The 19,490-nt window shown below is 41.8% G+C and overlaps 1 protein-coding gene across 3 annotated transcripts in view; it reads left to right on the top strand.

Moving 5' to 3' along the window:
- The window catches only part of Gng2 (G protein subunit gamma 2), a 104,471-nt gene that overhangs the window by 71,072 nt on the left and 13,909 nt on the right, over positions 1-19,490 (top strand). For 2 of the 3 annotated variants that reach the window (XM_060382043.1, XM_060382042.1), the window contains one exon: positions 14,018-14,133. In XM_060382043.1, the coding sequence (XP_060238026.1) occupies positions 14,047-14,133 (87 nt within the window). In that variant the 5' untranslated portion in view covers positions 14,018-14,046. Of the gene's footprint in view, positions 1-4,408; positions 4,557-14,017; positions 14,134-19,490 lie in introns of those variants that run through there. The other variant, XM_060382041.1, reaches the window with a different exon arrangement.

Here is a 19,490-nt window from a genome sequence, read left to right as displayed (position 1 = left end):
CAAGCTAAAAGCTAAAAGCTGACATGTCATTTTAGCGTAGCTATACTGCCTATTTCCTTCTGTTTCATTTTACAAAATTCGTGAGTTTGAAGGTAACATTTTTATCAAGCCCTATGTTTCTCATGAAGGTCATGAAAGTCAGCCAGCTTGTGTCCACAAGGAAGACTCCATCTTGTACAAGTTAATGTTTTTAAAATACAGCAGTTTGCTGGGAATCAGAGAGCTGTCATTTCAAGTGATGGTTTCTGGCACAGATGACTTGCAGGGCTCCTCTCCACCCGCACACCGGAATCAGCCCTCCTGCAGAGTGGAAGGAAGCTGTTGGAGTAAGATTTCTCCCCTTCCCTAAGTGGCACTTGCTTCCTAGAGAAATCTGGGAATAGAAATGTGGATCTGAAGTCATTACTGAGCCGGTTTTTTTCCCATTTGGCCCAATAGCAGGTTCTGGTTGTTGGTTTCATTCACATTAGCTTTTTTGGAAGACACCTACAGAGCATAGTAAATGGCTTTAATGTGTGTAGAAAATGACTAAACATGTACCAAAGACCCAAGATTAGGAACAGACTGGTTCCAGCCCATGACATAATGAGCTACCTGACCTGTGAACTCCCTGAGGCTACCTAGGGATGGCTGGTCTTTCTGTGCCTTCCCATCATTCCTCCTGCCCTTTTCTGTTCTGCCTCCCAGTCCTTGTCTTTCCTGTCTTTTACACACAAGTCAGTGACTCATGAAGCCCAAGATTGTTCCACACCTTCTGTGTCCAAGCTCCTTCATGCTGTTGGTATGGACACATATATACTGTGTCTGAGCCCTGCCCAATCTGTTTTCATCTACTTTTTCGTTCTCTGCCTCAAACCTTTACAGTGCTGCTCAAAAGTGAGCATGGACAAAGAAACCAAGATACTGTGACTCCAGAAATATCTTTGTGACTATCCAGTTGTTGAATGGCTAGGGCTGAAGGAACAAAGATGCGTGGTAGATTCTCATCCAAATACCCCAGAGCTTGAAGGTGTTAAGGGAGGAGCAGCAACTCAAATAAATCAATGAAAGTGAGTGTGTGCTGAGGCAGGGATCCACGTGCTATTCTGCTATGTCTAAGTCCAAGTAGCCAACTGGTAGCCGAAAGAGTTGCAAGACCAAAGTGTGAGACCCCCAACTGTGAGACCCAGCGGATTCATGTGGGATTATTTGATCTATACTGCAGCCACTGTGTGTAAGGTCACTAGTGTCCTGATGGTGAATTTGAAAGTGCATATAATCTGATGTTAGTGCATATGAATCAGTATATAATACAATCAATTTGATGATATAAATTTATATTTTGATAATATAAATATATAAATTATATATAATAATATATAATATCATTTGTGGTATGTATTATATACAAAATATATATCAGTGTTTTTACAATAAATTTGAGTAAGGATCAAAGGGTGAATGGCAAAAGTGCCCAAATTCAGCTTGGATGATTATGGTGTGACCATTTAGTACAGACATATATGCGGATAAATCACTGTTGAATCTCTGAAAAAAATTTTAATTGGTCTTCCAATTTAAAATGAACCAACCATCAAGCACCAACGATATGGCTGGCTGACAAGTGAAAATAGCAAAGACATTATCAAGTAGCTGGGAGACTATAACCTTGAATTTGTATTCTAGATTTATAAGTTGATTAAACAAAACAAATAAATCAACACCCCCTCCCCACACACACCTACTGCAAATATCAAAACATGGTGCAGAGAAATGCATAGTTGTAATTAAAATAAATGTTTCTAGGGAAATTTGTCTGACTGATTTAAAAAACAGACAAAAAAAAACCATTAAAGGATGACAAGAATAAAATCCTCCACAATTAACTTACATTTTCTAAGGCATTCCCAAGACATGTATTTATCTTGAAATATTTATCATGTATTTATCATGAAATATTTATCATGAAATAAAGGGTTGTTGTTGTTTTTTTGCTTTGTTTTGTTTTTTACAAAGCCAAGTGACAGGAAAATGTGTGGTTCTTTAACCAAAAAGTTCCTCCTGAAGAAATTGGAAATGCTGAATGTGTTTTTTGGGGTAAAGAAATTGTCACCACCCCAATATATTTCTCCTGGACCTTGGATGGGGTGGGGACTCAGACAGTGAAAAGAATAGAGTCTTGTGTGTTCTTGGGTTTGGAATTCAGGTGGGATGTTAACATTCCTGCAGACTTCTACTAGTCCCTCACATAGAATTCCTGTGGCTGTTCTAGAGTTATTTGTTATTTGTGGGATTTTGTGTGTGTGTGTGTGTGTGTGTGTGTTTTGTTATGGGCAAATCCAGCTCAACATAATCTCAGTCTACCAGGATGCTACAGAAACAATATTCTCCCTAAGTGAGCAGGAAATATAGATACCGAGATGCTAATGAGAATCATGAACTCTTAGCCCTCATTCATCACTGGGAGAGTTGTGGGAATCATAAAATACCAGGCTTTAAGAGTAGGTGGTGGGTGTTTTCTGCATGGTGCATGTTATGTGAGCAGCTTTGTTGTGCATGACTTGCTGCCTGTCTTTTAAGTCTTCTTCCACTGAGGGCACCAGGGCCATTTGGGACAGCACACTTCATTGTTATGTGGCAAGCTGCAGAACCCTGAGTGTCTGCCTCAGCACATTACATACATTTATATCAACCTTTATTGTCTCAGCCAGAAGTACACACAACTTTCCAAATGCCTTCTGGTATCACTGCCAGAGGGTCAAGAGGAAGGTGTGGAACAAAGATTAAACCTACTTGAAATTGCCATAAGGTAGAGTATTCAGATGAGAAGGGAGGGAGGGGAGAGAGAGATTAAAATTCAAGAATGTAACAACATACATGCCAATACATTCCATGCTACATGACAGATGCCAAATGATGCAGGCTTTTTGACTAATATAGATGCTAGGACAGCTTGCTGGTTCAAAGAAAGTCACTCTAGCATTTGCCCAGCTTTTGTCCATCTCCCCAGGTGACTCCCAGAAATGCTCTGAGGTCTTCTGGACTTTCCCCCAAACAACTAAAACCAGACTAAATTTTTTCTGCCCTATGGACTACTGGAAGAAATGACCACCACAGCCCAAAATGTCTCTGTTGGAATCTTGAGGGCTCAGGGCCAGGCTTGGCTCTGCAGAACTCCAGTGCATCACCAAAGACCAGGCTGATGAGAGAGCAGGGAGGTGGTGTACAGAATTATTGGGTTTGGTTTTGGTTGGGTTGGATTGTTTTGTTATGCTGGGGATTGAATTGAATTCAGGGCCTTGGTATATTAGGAAAATGCTGTACCACTGAATACATCCCAACCTGTATTTTAACGACAAAAGCCTCTCCCCCACCCTTTTTGCCACTGGTCTTTAAGAAAAGAGCTATGTGCAATCTGAAACTTCATCTGCATGTTCTCAGCAGAATGCCCTTCCTTTTTTTTCCCCCCAGAGCCATTTCAGCTATTATTGATTTTGAATTAGTTTCTTCTCTCTTAGAATAAATGCTGTACAATTTGAATTACGTGTAAAACAAACCAGAGTATTAGCAAAGTATTACTGATTCCCTGTTGACATATCTAAGCATCTGATGGACTGTACCTCTCTCTTAAGCAAAGTGTTCACAAAGTGAAGTATGTGATTCAGCCATGTTTCTCCATGTATGCAATTGCGTTCTACTCAGTTTGGGAATTAGTAAGGCGCCATTTCTATAATACACTAACAAGAAATGATCTGAAGGGAAACTTTAAGAAAACTAAGTTGTACTTAAAAGAGCATCAAAAAAAAAGAATATTTAGTAATTAACCAGAGGTAAAACATGATGAAAACTGACACACATTGCTGAAAAAAATTAAGAATGCACAAACCAATGAAAGGCTGTTCCAAAGCTATGAGCTGAAGACTCAGTACTGACATGTCAATACTACTCCAAAGAATTTTACATTAATGATACCTATCAATATTCCAACCATATTTTTAGCCAAAATAGAAAAACCTATCTTAAAATTTATAAAAAGCCTTTCCATTTTCTGATATCTTCTTCTAATTCTTTCTTCAGAGACTTGAATTTTTTTTCATGCAAGTCTTTGACTTGCTTGGTTAGGGTCACACCAAGGTACTTTATGTCCTTTGTGGCTATTGTGAAGGGTGTTGTTTCCCTAATTTCTTTCTCAGTCCTTTTGTCTTTTGTATACAGGGCTACTGATATATATATATATATATATATATATATATATTTTTTTTTTTTTTAAGTTAATTTTGTATCCAGACACTTTGCTGAAGGTGTTTATCAGCTGTAGGAGTTCCCTGGTAGAATTTTTGGGGTCACTCAGGTATACTATCATATCATATGCAAATAGTGATACTTTGGCTTCTTCCTTCCTAATTTGTATCCCTTTGATCTCCCAGTTGAGGAATGGATATAGAAACTGTGGTACATCTACACAATGGAATATTACTCAGCAATAAAAAACAAGGAAATCATGAAATTTGCAGGCAAATGGGAACTGGAAAAGATCATCCTGAATGAGGTATCCCAGAAGCAGAAAGACACACAGGGTATGTACTCACTCATAAGTGGATATTAGACATATAGGATAAACATACCAAAATCTGTTCACCCAAATAAACTAATCAAGAAGGAGGACTCTGGCTAAGATGCTCCTCTACCCTTCAGGGTATCAAAGCAGATACTGAGACTTATAACTAAACTTTGGGCAGAGGGCAGGGAATCTTATGAAAGAAGGGGGAGATAGTAAGACCTGGAGAGGACAGGAGCTCCACAAGGAGAGCAACAGAAGTAAAAAATCTGGGCACAGGGGTCTTTTCTGAGATTGATACTCTAACCAGGAACCATGCAGGGTGAAAACTGAGAACCCCTTCGCAGATGTAGCCCATGGCAGTTCAGTGTCCAAGTGGGTTCCATCGTAATGGGAATGGGGACTGTCTCTGACATGAACTGATTGGCCTGCTCTTTGATCACCTCCTCCTGAAGGGGAAGCAGCCTTACTAGGTCACAGAAGAAGACAATACAGCCACTTATGATGAGACCTGATAGACTAGGATCAGAAGGAAGGAGAGGAAGACCTCCCCTATCATTGGACTTGGGGAAGGGCATTTGTGGAGAAGAGGGAGGGAGGGTTTGGGAGGGGAGGAGAGAGGGAGTTACAGGGGGGATACAAAGCTAATAAACTGTAATTAATAAAAATAAAAAATAAAAAAATTATAAAAAGCTTTGAATATCTGAACAGTCATCCAAAACGACAAATTAAAGTAGTCCTCACACCTTCTAGAAGGTCCTCAAGACCTTCTAAAGCTGTGTGGTCAGAACAGTGGCAGAGACCACTTGTCTGTGGACCAGTAGGACAAAAGAGAGTTCTTACATATTCAGACAGTCTGTGACAAGGGTATCAATATCATGTGTCATAATCAATTTGGTCTGCCGCAATGAAAATACAGCCAAGAGTCCTCTTCCTACTTTGTAGGTGTCAATCTTTTCCTCATTTTTCTCAGTGGAGGGAGGCAAGAGCCTCTTCCATCTCCTAATCATGTTTATAGGACCTCCACCTGCAAGATGTAATTACCTTCCATAGGCCTCACCTTTAAATTGGGGGCCAGGCTGTGAGTCTCTCAGAGGACAGCTATGCTAGGCTCCTGACTGTGAGCATAGCAGGATATCCTTAATTGTGTCAGGGGTTGGCCTCTCTCCCATGCGGAGGGTCTCAGGTTGGTCCAGGCTGGTTGGACATTTGCTCAATTTCTGGCAAAGAGTAGGGAGTCTTGTGGACAAAGCAGGGGGAAGGATAGAAGGACCTGGAGGTGACAGGAGCTCTACAAGAAAGACCAACAGAGATAATTAGCCAGGGCCCAGAGGGGCTTGTGGAGACTGAAGCACCAACCAACGACCATGCATAGACTAGACCTAGGATCCTACACATGGACAGCCAACGGACAGCTTAGTCTTTATGTGGGTCCCCTTGTCTTGGGAGTGGGAGCTGTCTCTGACATGGATTCTGTTGCCTGTTTTTTGATCACTTCCCTCCCCAAACCCCCCCCCCCCCCCCGCCAGTGGAGTTGCCTTGCCAGGCCACAGGGGAAGATGGCGCGTTCAGTCCTGGTGCAGCTTGATGATCTGGGGCGGGTGGGTAGAGGGGACTCCCTTTTTCTGAGGAACAGGGGAGGGGAGGGGGAAAGGAAGGGAGGGTGGGACTGGAAGGAGAGGAGTGAGGGGTCTATGATCAGAATGTAAAGTGAATAAATAAATGAATGAATAAATAAAATGAATTGGGGGACTGGTAATAAGCTTCCACATATAAGGTGGGAGGACAAAACAAACTTTTAGTTTATAATTAGTGAGGGAAAAGATAATATTTTCAACAAATGAGGTTGGGAAAAATCAGATGGCTATAGGCAGAATAGTGAAGTCACACATGACATGATGAACAAAATTAACTCAGAGTGGACTGAAGAAAGCACCGTGCTGGAATGACTTTTTGCAATGAACATTTGCAAGTCAAGATGGGTGGACAAAAGGTGTACTGTGGGACCCACTACAGCTTTCACAACAAGGTGTTTTTGTTTTGCTTATTTATTTTTGTTTTTAATTTTCTTTGGGGAGGAGACTGCAAGGATGAAGGGTGGAAATGAAGGGATGAAGAGAAGAGTAGGAACAGGGTTCATAATGTGAAATTCATAAAGAATCCATAAAAAATTAAAAAACAAAAACATGAACAATATACTTGAAATACCAGGATTGGTTGATATCCATGGGAGGCCTTCCTGTTTCTAAAGAGAAATGGAGAAAGAGTGGATAGGGGTGGAGGTGTAGGTAGGAAGGAGGAACTGGGAGGAGAAGGAGGAAATAGAAAATCTGTGGTGTGGATAGAATGTAGTACACAAAAGAATAATTTTTAAAAAAAATTAAATATGGACAATAGATTCCAAAAGAAGGCAAGAGAATCACTTTCCCTGTGAAAAGATGCCCAATGGCACTGATCACAGAAATACAAATCTAAACAACAAAACACTACAAAGATAACTAACTATTATTGAAAAAGCATTAACAGAAAATAACAAGTCTGGCTAGAATACATAGAAATTAAAACTCTTGTGCAGGTTTGGTGAAATAAACCAAATAAACCTGGCATAGTCATGCTGAAAACCAGAATGACAGTTACTAAAACAAAATATATACTGTATATCATATATTTGTATATTGTATATATTTTGTATATTTATGCATTCTTGTTATGTTATATATTTGCATATCCTTTATTCTGTCTTTATATATTTTTACTTCTGTTTATATGTTTATATCTTTTTATTTTAATTTTTTATTACAGTTTATTTAATTTTTTATTATAGTTTATTCACTTTGTATTCCCCCTGTAGCTCCCTCCCTAATCCCCTCCCAATCCCACCCTCCCTCTTTCCCACCTGTGTCCTTCTCCCAGTCTACTGAAGAGGGAGGTCCTCCTCTCCTTCCCTCTAATCCTAGTCTATCAGGTCTCATCAGAAGTGGCTGCATTGTCTTCTTCTGTGGCCTGGTAAGGCTGCTCCCCCCTCGGGGGGAGGTGATCAAAGAGCAGGCCAATTAGTTCATGTCAGAGACAGTCCCTGTCCCCATTACTATGGATGCCACTTGGACACTGAACTGCCATACGCTACCTCTGTGCGGGGGTTCCAGGCCATCTCCATGAGTGGTCCTTGGCTGGAGTATCAGTTTCAGAAAAGACCCCTGTGCTCAGACTTTTAGGATCTGTCACTGTCCTTATGGAGCTCCTGTCCTCTCCAAGTCTTACTATCTCCCACTTCTTTCATAAGATTCCCTGTACTCTGCCCAAAGTTTGGCTATGAGTCTCAACATCTGCCTCGATACCCGGTAGGGTAGAGCCTTTCAGAGGCCCTCTGTGGTAGACTCCTGTCTTGTTCCCTGTTTTCTCCCTCCTCTGATGTCCATTCTCTTTGCTTTTCTAAATGGGGATTGAGCATCTTAGCCAGAGTCCTCCTTCCTGATTAGCTTTCTTAGGTGTACAGATTTTAGTATGTTTATCTAGTATCCACTTATGAGTGAGCATATACCCTGTGTGTCTTTCTGCTTCTGGGATACCTCACTTAGGATGATCTTTTCCAGTTCCCACCATTTGCCTGCAAATTTCATGATTGCCTTGTTTTTTATCACTGAGTAATATTCCATCTGGGCGCTAAAACACATATGTTTATATCTTTCCATACACATATATAATCTGAAATTTCCCTTTTGAGTTTTACCGAAAGGAATTGAAAGCATGGTGTGGAAAAGTATGTTGACAACTAGCTTCATAGCAGTGTTCAAAACAGCTAAAATATGGAAGTAACCAAAATGTCCCTCAATATATGAATGGATTTTTAAGCTGTGGCATATTCACATAACATCATACAATCAACTGTAAGACAAGGAATATTTGGACATCCTTCATGAACCTTGAAGCCATCATGCTATGTTAAATAAGCCTGTGGCAAAAAAGAGAAGTATGTGATTCCATTCTCAAGAAGTATCCAAAGTCAAGATCACAGAGCAGTGTTTTAGTCACTATTTTATTGTTGTGAAGAGACACCATGAGCATGGCAACTCTTGTAAAGAAAAACATTTAATTGGGATTGGCTTAGGGCTTCAGAGGTTTAGTCCATTATCATGATAGCAGGAAGCATGGTGACATGTAGGCAGACATGGTGCTGGAGAGGTAGCTGAGAGTTCTATATCTGGATGAGCAGGCAGCAGGAAGAGAGAGAAACTGGGCCTGGCTTGAGTATTTAAAACCCCAAAGCCCACCCCAATGACACACTTCCTGTAACAAGGCCACACCTTCTTATCCCTGTAAAAATGATGCCACTCCATAATGACCAAGTGGAGCCATTCTTATTCAAACTACCACAGGCAGAAACTGTGGAACTGTGATGGGGAGCCTGAAGGAAGGGGAGCATAAACCAAGACAGGCTAATGTTTTTAAACCTACCACACTTAAACATGAGACTGTTTTTCTTTCTCCCTCATTATTTCAGTCTTGTTTGTTTGTTTGTTGTCTTGTTTGTTTGTTTTTTTCTGTTTTTGGTTTTTGGATTTTCAAAACAGTGTTTCTTTGTGTTGCCCTGGCAGTCCTGGAACTCACTCTGTGGACCAGGCTGGGCTTGAACACAAAGATCTGCCTGCCTCTGCCTCCTGAGTGCTGGGAGCCATGGGCCATGACCATCCACCTTGTTTGTTTTTTGTTTTGTTTTGGGATTTTTTTTTTTTTTTTGTACTTGGGTTTATAAGGTTTAGGTAAACCTGAGTAAGCTAGAAATAGAGACATATCACATGATGTTTCTTCTATATTATTTCCAGCGCCACTTGCTTTTTGGACATCATGAGTTTGCTGTTGGGAGGTGTAAGTTTTCCCTTATTGGCCTCCAAATTCTATATAAGTCTCAACATAAGCAAGGATACTTCAGATACATGAGCTTTGCAAAATCATGGCCTAATTCCTTCTTTCTTTCCTTCCTTCCTTCCTTCCTTCCTTCCTCCCTCCCTCCCTCCCTCCCTCCCTCCCTCCCTTCTTTCTTTCTTTCTTTCTTTCTTCCTCTCTTTCTCTTTCTTCTGTCCTTCCTTCCTTTCCCTCTTCATTGAAATAAATGTCTTACAATGTATTTTGATATTTTCCCTCCCAGATCCTTCTCACCTCACTACCTACCCAATTTATGTTCTTTTTTCTTTTAAACAACAACAAAACAAGAAACACACACACACACAAGGCCAAGAAGAAAAAAAAGCCCAAATGAGTTTACAAAACAAGTTTACCAGAGTATCATATAGTTTGTTTTGTGTTAGCTAACTATTCTTGTGCTTGGGGTAGGGCCTGCCATGGTTAATATACTCAGTGAGACTCCATTGGAGAAAGCTGACTTTTTTCTTCACTGGTGCGTGTCTATTAGAGATAGCTTCTTGGTTAGGGGTTGGAGCCTGCATCTTCCCTATGGTGCTGAGATTCCCTCTGGATTGAACCTGCACAGGTCTTGTCACACCACCACAGCCTCTGATAACTCATGTGTTCATCAGTCCTGTTGTGTGTGACCATCACCATGTCTCTTACAACCTTTCTATCTCCTCCACGTGGATCTCTGAGGGGAGGACTTTGAGGAAAATACCTTGTTTAAGACTGAGTGTTCCAAAGTCTCTTACTCTCTTCACAATGTCCATTTGTGAATGAAACACTCATCTATCGGTATAGCAGAATGTCCTTGGGAGTCATTTTACTGTTATGTTCCTTTAGCAGAATAGCAGTCTTAGGTTTTCCCCTAGTGTCATGACCTATCTATTCTCGGGTTCTTGGACACTTTAGCAATGTTAGTTATGGGCTCTATATCATGGAGTGAGCCTTAAATTCATTCAGAAAGTAGTTGGTTGCTCTCACCTTCCTCAAAGTTGGTCAGGTTCCAATTCCTAGAACTTGTGAATACACAGCAAAGGGGACTTCAGGTTGCAGATGGAATTAAGGCTCCTGACCTAAAGAGAAAAAGAATGTCTGGGGTGATCTGGGACATCACAATGGAGTCACAAGGGTCCTTGTAGAGGTAGGCAGAATAGAAATTAGAGTCAAAGGAAGAGATGGCTTTTCAGAAAGTCAAGGCAGTGATCTGAGTAAAACCCAGCTTACATTCTGCAGCTATGAAGAATGCCTTGGAAGCCATGAAAAGACAGAAGTGGGTTCTTACTTAGACCCTTCTCCTCCAGAAGGAACGCTGCCTATTCTCTTTATACTTGGGCTTTAGCTTAGTATGACCCATTCCATACTTCTAATTTCCAGAACTGCAAGATAATTTTCTGCTGTTTTGGTTGCTGCATTTTGCGTGATATACTACTGCAGCAACAAAACTGCACATTCTAAATCTGTCCCCTCCAGTGCAGGAAGACATCAGGGTACAGACTTCAGAAGGATCCAAAAAACAAGACCAGAGCACTTAATCGGCTGCTGGTTTGCTATTCAGCAACAAGGAAACTCTTTAAAAAAAAAAAAAAAAAGATTTGTTTATTTATTATATGTACAGTACTCTGCCTGCATCAACACCAGAAGAGGGTACCCAATCTCTTTATAGATGGTTGTGAGACATCATGTGGTTTCTGGGAATTGAACGCAGGATCTTTGGAAGAGCAGTCAGTGTTCCTAATCTCTGAGCCATCTCTCCAGCCCCGGGGAAACTCTTAATAACAGGGATGTAATTAAGAAACCCCTTGCATCTCTCTCATATAAAGGGTGGCCAGTTCACAGCTAGAATGGTATCTTCACACTGGCCTGGAGAGATGCTCCAGAAGTTTAGAGCACTTTCTGTTCTTCCAGAGGACCTGAGTTCAGTTCCCAGCACCCAAGTCAGGAGATGCACAACTGCCTGTGACTTTAGTTCTAGGGCATCTATCACATATTTCTAATCTCCACATGTACATACATACATGTGCAAATAAACACACAAACAGACACTTTTTAAAAATGAATCTATTTTTAAAAGGAAAGGGTACAACCCTAAAACTTAAAAAGAAAAAAAAAAGTGGATTCTTTCTACTCATCCTGGAATATTCAAGATGGCCAGAAGCAGGAGAGAAATAACATTGAGGGCTAACCCCTTCCATCAAGGACATCACTGCTTGTGTTTCATTGGCCAAAACTTAGATAATCATATCTAGCTGCAAAGGAGGCTAAAAAATAGATCATTTAACAGACAGTGTCTCGCTAAGGTCTGGGGTCCCTGTCATCTGTGAAACAGGAAGAATGTGGGTGTAGGAAATGGTAAGTTGGTAAAGCGCTTGCCATGTGAGCATGGAGTCCTGAGTCCGATCTCCCAGAGCCCATCTGGAGCACTGGGTACAAGAGCACTGACCTGTAATTCCCTGCCTGGGAAGGCTCAGGGGACATCCAGCCTAGAATAATCAGTGAGCTCTGTATTCATTGAGAGATTCTGACTCAAAAAATAAGGTAAAGAGCAGTTGACACTGACTTCTGGCCTATACACTCACACACACGCACACACACAACACACATGAGAGCATTGTGCATACACACATGCACACATGTGCACCCATACACACACAACACATGAACATACACAAACAGGTAACACACATACACAAGAAAAAGAAATGAAAAGAAAAGGTGCCATTACTAGTGAAAAAAGGAGGAAAGGGTATTGAGAGGCAAATTATGGTCTGTGTTTCAGGTTACTCTATGATTTGGTTTCTATTCAAGGCAGAAGAGTAGCTGCCTAGACTTTCAAATCTCTTTCAGGCCCAGATTCAGTAATTCTATGTTTATCTGCATTCTCACCTGATGAATGAATTATAGTTTGGCAAAAACATTAGCTTCATAGAACAGTGTCCAGGAACTTGGAAATGTCAGGCTGACTGGAAAGTCAATACTCCATCTCGGCTTTATAACATTTTGCTAAGCTGTCAAATGTTTATTAGATTTTTGGTGTATGTTATCCCTGTGCAATGACTAGGTTCTTAACCATGTTTATGAACTTATGGTCTTTTACATTTATTTCATGTATGTGCATCATCTGTGTGTGTGTGTGCCAGGGCACACGTGTGGAGGTCTGAGGACACCTGGCAGAAATCAGTTCTCTTCTTCCTCCGCATGGGCCTTCGGGGGATTGAACCTATGTGGTCAGGTTGGCAGCAAGTTTGTTTACTCATGGAGCCGTTGCTCAAGTCCCAGTCTTATTTTTTTTTACATGAATTTCTCCCTCTCTTTATCTTTGAGTGCTGAAGGTACAGTTTAGAGCTCCTTGTTGCTTCAGACATTGCTTTATTTCCCCCTCACTATGTTGTCTTCAAACCTTTTGAAACAAAGTTGAGGGAACAGTTAATTGCCTTCCCATTTACACTGCAAATGTTGAGCCGCCTGTTAGCAGCATTCATTATAAACTGTCTCAGAAAGAACTCGGCAGAGAATTATACAAAATGTCCTCTTTTATCTTGAGTAATTATGCATGAAAAAAATGCCAAAGAAATAATTTATAGACTGTGTTCTTAATACTAAAGAGATCTCTTGCTTTTTTTTTTTTTCATTTTAGCGATGGGTAAACTTGTCTATGACTTATTATGTGTTATTCTTCATCCCTTGGGTTTTCTATGTGTCCTTGTTCTTTTTTGAGACAAACCTGGTCCTTCTCCATCCGTACATAAAAAAGTTCCCCAAAGTGAGCCAGAACTTTGGCTTTTAATATAATGGATCCTGAACAAGACTGGACCACTGTTGACCCAGGCCATGTGTCATGTTCATTTCCTGGGCCTGGCACTCTAGTTAAATTAAAGCTCTTGGATATTGCTACCCTGTCAAATGTCAGTAACCTCCAGAGGCAGCTGTAAATAATAGCATGGAACCTTGATGAGAAGCAAGACCCAATCAGGATTTGGGGGAGGATACCAAACATGAAAAAGAATGTTGCTGTTTGTTTTTTAATTTTTCAAAAGACAGTAAGAATAGAGTAAGATGATATGATGGGCCAAGAAAGAATTAGAAGAGAAATAAAATTAGGATAGTTTTGAAAGAGTGTGGGAGGCATGGCACAGGACGAACTGTGGGAACCTTGCAGACACCAGCTCATAATCTACCCTGGCAGAGAACTTCCAGAGCATGAGGGCACTATTTTAACATTTTCAATGTGGTCTGCATTCTTCTTGGCACTGTGGATTTGTTCCGGAAGGACTGTGAGAAAAAAAAGACTGTGCGCAAAGAGCCATGAACTCAGACACAGTTCAAACTAGAGCATTTAGGGACGGCTCTTCACAATGGGCAATTAAGTGGCATTAGAAAGCCAACCCCTACACCCTCTTTGGGGCAGGACACATGTGGGAAATCAAATCCTACTAGTGATACATGATCCTATGTGGGATATGCGTGGCTGGGGAACTGGGCCTGGTTATACACTGTATGGAGGTCTGCTGGTGTGAAGAACTGCGTGCCTGGCAGCTTGTGAACTCTGATGCAGTCTCCCTCTGTGTTTTCTAGAGTGTCTGAAGACCCCATCCAGCTCTCCAATGGCCAGCAACAACACTGCCAGCATAGCACAAGCCAGGAAGCTGGTAGAACAGCTGAAGATGGAAGCCAACATCGACAGGATAAAGGTGAGGATGGCACATTCTGTAGCTCATCTAGCTTGAGTAAGGAGCAAATGTCTTGTAGTCAATTGCCATTTGACTGGTTTTCCATAGAGATGGATATTATCAGAAAGGAACTAATGACTTCACTGATACTCGTTTCTCTGAGGTATCTTTGCTTTTTTGAAGATTTCCCTGTCTAAAATGACATGCATAGAAGTGGACTCCCTATGTTGAATCAGAAACAAGGTGGGTGATGGTGGCACATGCCTCTAATCCCAGCCTTTGGGAGGTAAAGGCCAGCCTTTACAGAGTGAGTTCTAGGACAGTCAGGGCTACAGAAAGAAAACCTGTATCAAAGAACCTAAGGGTGTGGGGGGATACAAGAAGGAGGGAAAAAAGAAAGGAAAGGAAGGAAGGAAGGAAGGAAGGAAGGAAGGAAGGAAGGAAGGAAGGAAGGAAGGAAGGAAGGAAGGAAGGGGCCTCTGCTGAGTTCCAGCCAAGGAAACCAGAGAGCACATGAGCTGCCAGTCTGCTAGCCACATCCCAGACCAGTGAAGCCCTTTTTCTCATTTTGAGTTCTTACTTTTTCTGTCCCACTCAACGACTAAGAGTAAGTGTTGATTTTACAAGTCTAATCTGTTTTATGCATTCATCACTGACAATTCTTTCATCTTTCTATCTTAATGGATTTTTTTTTTCTTCAGAGCGCAATTAGTCACACTTGGCCTAGGTCAATGCTCAGGGAGTGAAGTGCCTTCTGTGTGAGCATGGAGGCTTGAGTTTGGATCTCTAGGACTGCCACAAAAAGTCAAGTTTGGGGGCCTGCAAGATGGCTCAGTGGTAAAGGTTCTTGCAAGCTCGACAATTTGAGTTCAATCTCCAGAACCCACATAGTAGAAGGAGAGAACTTAACCCTCTGACCTCTGCATACTGTGGCACACACCATGTGCACCACATACATCATAACACACCACATACATACACCACACACACCATAACCACACACAGTACACACCACATGAACCACATACACCATACACCACAGATCTCACACACACACACACACACACACACACACACACACACGCACACACACACACATGGGAGGGGGGTGCTGTAAATAAATGATACAAAAAGAAAAACACCAGATGTGGCAGCACACAGAAACAGGCAGATCTCATGGACTCACCAGCCTGGCAGTTAACTGCAAGCTCCAGATTCAGTGAGTGACCCTGTCTCAAAAAATAAGGGTGATAGAATAGTGACAGAATAGAGGAAGACCTTCACCGCCAGCCTCCACGTGCATGTACACAAAGTCATACTTGGTCTCTCCTAAAAAAAAATCAAACAGCAAAAATGACCTGGAGGTGACATCAGCTCCATAACAAGACCAACAGAGCCAACTAACCAGGGTCCAGATGGGCTTGCTGAGACTGAAGCATCAACCAAGGACCATGCTCGAACTGGACCTAGGCCCCCTACAAAGATATAGTAGATGGGCAGCTTATGTCTCATGTGGGCTCCCTAGTAAGGGAATTGGAGACTGCATTAGACATGGACTCACTTGCCAGCTTTTTGATCTCTTTCCTCTGGCAGGACTGCCTCGATAGGCCACAGGGCTTCATTCTCAGTCCTGATGCAACTTGATGAGCTGGGCTGGATGGGAAAGGCGGCTCCCCTTTTCTGAGGAATAGGCGAGGGTGGAGAGGAGGAGAAAGGAGGGTGGGATTGGGAGGGGAGGAGGGATGGGGCTACAACTAGGATGTAAAGTGAATAAAAAATTAATTAATTAAAAATCAAACGGCACAGACGTTTAATGAGGGTGAGTAGTCTACTTTTTCTTTCGTGCCCCAGACTTAACCTGTGAGCTTTATTGAAGTCAGTTTTTGCTCTGACCCTTTGTCTGGCATATTTTGACTGTGAAGCCAGCCCCACTATGTCATTATGAGTAGGCAGCTATTATAGGATGGATTACTGGTAAGGTGAATTTTTGTCAGTCATCACAATTTGACTTCCTTAGAAGCACTTTAGGAAATGGAATTCAGAAACAGATCTCATTGTACTAAAATTAAAATAGAACATTATTCCAAGTGCCTTTTTTAAAAACTACAGTATTTTTCTACTTTTTTTTTTCTCTACACCTTAAAAAAATCAGATCATTCAGTGGATGAATTGGGGTGTGCAGTAGACAACAAAATGAGGCTCAGGACCACAGTTTTTATAAATAAAGTCTTATTGGAACATAAGTATACTCACTCACTTACATTTGTGTATGACCCCATTCACACTCCAACCACAGAACAGAGGTGTAATAGGGATCTCAGAGCCCACAAAACTTGAAATTATGACCTTTTGTCCATTTATAAAATGAGTTTTCTGGCTTCTGGTTTAGAGCAGTTGTTCGCAACCCGTCACCCAAAGGGCTCAATGAACACCCATTCCAAAACCATACCAAAAGGAAAGGCAATTAAATTAGGATCTTTTGTGTTTAGGATTCAGGCATCAGTATTTTTTTTAAATCTTCAGTTAATTCCATAGCCACAGTTATGAACTGCTACCTCAGGGCAGGAGGTTTGAACTTTCTCACCACCACCTGCTCAGCCCTGGAGAGTGGAGGGGAGCCCATCCACCTTCATAAAGAAGCTAGGCGAACATCCAGGGACACTTTCCCATCCACTAGAAACTTCTTTTGTAAACTCAGACTTCTGGCGGAGGACCACACCATCACCGGATTCTGCCCTATTTTCTGTGGCGTTTATTCTTCCTTGCTTGTAAATGAGATAAGGGCTCCTTCCCGAGTATTTTCTTCCTCTGTCACTTTCTGGCTTCTCCTCCTTAGCTTTTTTGTTTGTTTGTTTGTTTGTTTGTTTCATTCCCTTACTGAAGAGGTGCAAATACACTGGTGGGCATTTTGACTGCTAGGAGAAGGGAATGCCCCAGGGACTGCTGGACCACAGAGAGACTCTCTTTTTCATTATGAGGGATGGAGGGGGCTCCACCAATCATCATCCTGAGAAATAGTGGTTTTGTCCTCTCTAGGAAGCTCTGCTGTGGTCAGCATTCCTGCCTCCTCAGAATTCCCAGACACTGGTCCTGAAGGAGGGTGTGATGTACTGATGGGTGATAAACATGACAACAGTACAGGGTGATGACAAGACCTCTTCAGCCAGGCCATCCTTTCCTTGAATCCCTGGTGGCAGTGGTTCCTGCCTGATCCCTGCAGTCTACTTCAACCCACTTCCACCAAGCTGTCAGTTACTTGTCACTCTGCTGCCAAAGAAAACTTTCCAGAAGAAAATTTCATCATGTGCTTCTCCCACTGAAAATGTTATTATGCCACAGCTCCCCAGCCCTTATACAATGAATCTCAAACTCTTTAACAGAACTTATGGAGTTCTCCTGAACATCTCTTCAGCTTTATTCTCTTTCTCTTGCTCACACTGGTCATATCAACCACTTTCTATTCCCTCGAAAGGAACCTCAAATGCCTTGAACATCCTCTATCCTGCATTCTTGCCTTCACCTTTTCACTTTACTAACAGGGTGTGGGGCAGACTCCCTGAGGCTTCAGACCAATCATTAGTTCCCAAAGATGCTTTTCAGGACCCTCCCTGTGAGGTTGGATTTTTCATCTGCCCATTTATTCATCTATTTGTCAATAAAATTGAGATTTTTTTATGTTGCCAGCACTTGTTAGGTTTTAGACATAAAAATGAGCAGATCTGATTCTTGCCCTCAGCAATGTGTGACATAGTGAGGGGTTACAAAAGATATGAACAAAACCTGTTATCAGAATAGAAGCAAAAGTATCCAGGAAACATAGTTACCAAAGATGTCAAAGCCAACTCCTGATTGCCCTCTGAAGAGAAATAAATAAATAGCTACTGAGAGAGTATATGAGGGTTAGCCCAAAAACCATGCCCTAAGTGGCTGCTTCCCTGTGGTCTTCACTGTCACATCTCTGAACCCTTCTTCATGTCATCAGACCTTCCTCTGAAGAAGTACAGCAGCAGCCTGTATTCTGGCATTTGCTCTGCACCGCACAATCAGGCAAGTATGCTGTGGTGAAGTTACAGGCTATTTTTAGTTCCACTGTTGGGTAAAACTGTTTGTTGCCACCGTTGTCAGCTAACTGGTTATCTGCTTTCAGGGGTCCTTCAAGGGCTCCAGGACTTCCAGCTGCCCCATCTACTTTCTAGGCATCAGCCTTTCAACAAGAGTGAACTTTTGTTTTGTTTTTTGAGACAAGGTTTCTCTGTATAGTACTGGCTGTTCTTGAACTCGCTCTGTAGACCAGGCTGGCCTTGAACTCAGAGAGATCTGACTGCCTCTGCCTTCTGAGTACTGGTATTAAAGGAGTGTGCTGGCACCACCACCCAGCTAAGAGGGGACTTTTTTTGGAAGATGCCAGGCTTATGGTGTTCCATTTACAATGGTAACCTCATCGTATAACAGCTTTGTGTGCATCTGGAAGAGCCAGCTGCAGCTAAGGTGACCTTAGTAGCTGGGTGCAGCTGCCGCTGGAGCTTCTAAAGGTCCCACAAGCAAGAGGTAGCTTGTCTGTTAGGTAGCCTCCAAAGTAGCCCAGCCTGCTCTATTGGACCCAAATAACACTTTTTTTTTGATGGTAAAGTTTCCTTTTTATTATTATTGGTTCTAAGACCATCACCCACATAGTTTCTTGAACATGTTTGCATTTCTAGTCATTACCATTAATATCATTTTGCATATTTCATATAAGTATGAGAAATTCATAAAAGTTCATGTGTAGACTCCTCCTTAGTGTGTCAGCCTGCAATACAACCCCCTTTTAGAGTTCAGCCTGTCAGTCAGTGTCTGAAGCAGAAGCTTTTCTATCTCCACACAGAAATGATAACAATCTCCACATTTTCTCCTCCTTTGTGTGTCCACACATCTTTGACTAAAATGTATTCAGTGAAAACTTGTCCTCACTGTGACCATTGTCTCACAGGCTCTCATTGCACTTAGCATTAACCTCAAATTTACCAAGAGACCCCACAACCTAGGCAGTCTCAGTCTTATGTTGGTCTCTATACACAGTCCATTATATCTGCTTCCACAAGGATGGACTTTCCCAGGCCTTGTGCATTTAAGACCTTCTGCCTTTCATGAACACAGGGTCCTGCACATGGGTAAAGGGTTCTTTGCACGTTTGTACAAAGCTGAACCAGGACCAGGTAAATCAACTAAATAGACCTATATCCCCCAAAGAAATAGAAGCGGTCATCAAAAGTCTCCCATCCAAAAAAAGCCCAGGACCAGATGGCTTCAGCGCAGAATTCTACCAGACCTTCAAAGAATAGCTAACACCAATTCTCTTCAAACTATTCCACAAAATAGAAACAGAAGGAATATTACCA

Source organism: Meriones unguiculatus, chromosome 4, assembly GCF_030254825.1.
Source record: "Meriones unguiculatus strain TT.TT164.6M chromosome 4, Bangor_MerUng_6.1, whole genome shotgun sequence".
Lineage (NCBI taxonomy): Eukaryota > Metazoa > Chordata > Mammalia > Rodentia > Muridae > Meriones > Meriones unguiculatus.
Note: the sequence above shows the minus strand (reverse complement) of the source record. Positions and strands in the feature narration are given on the sequence as shown.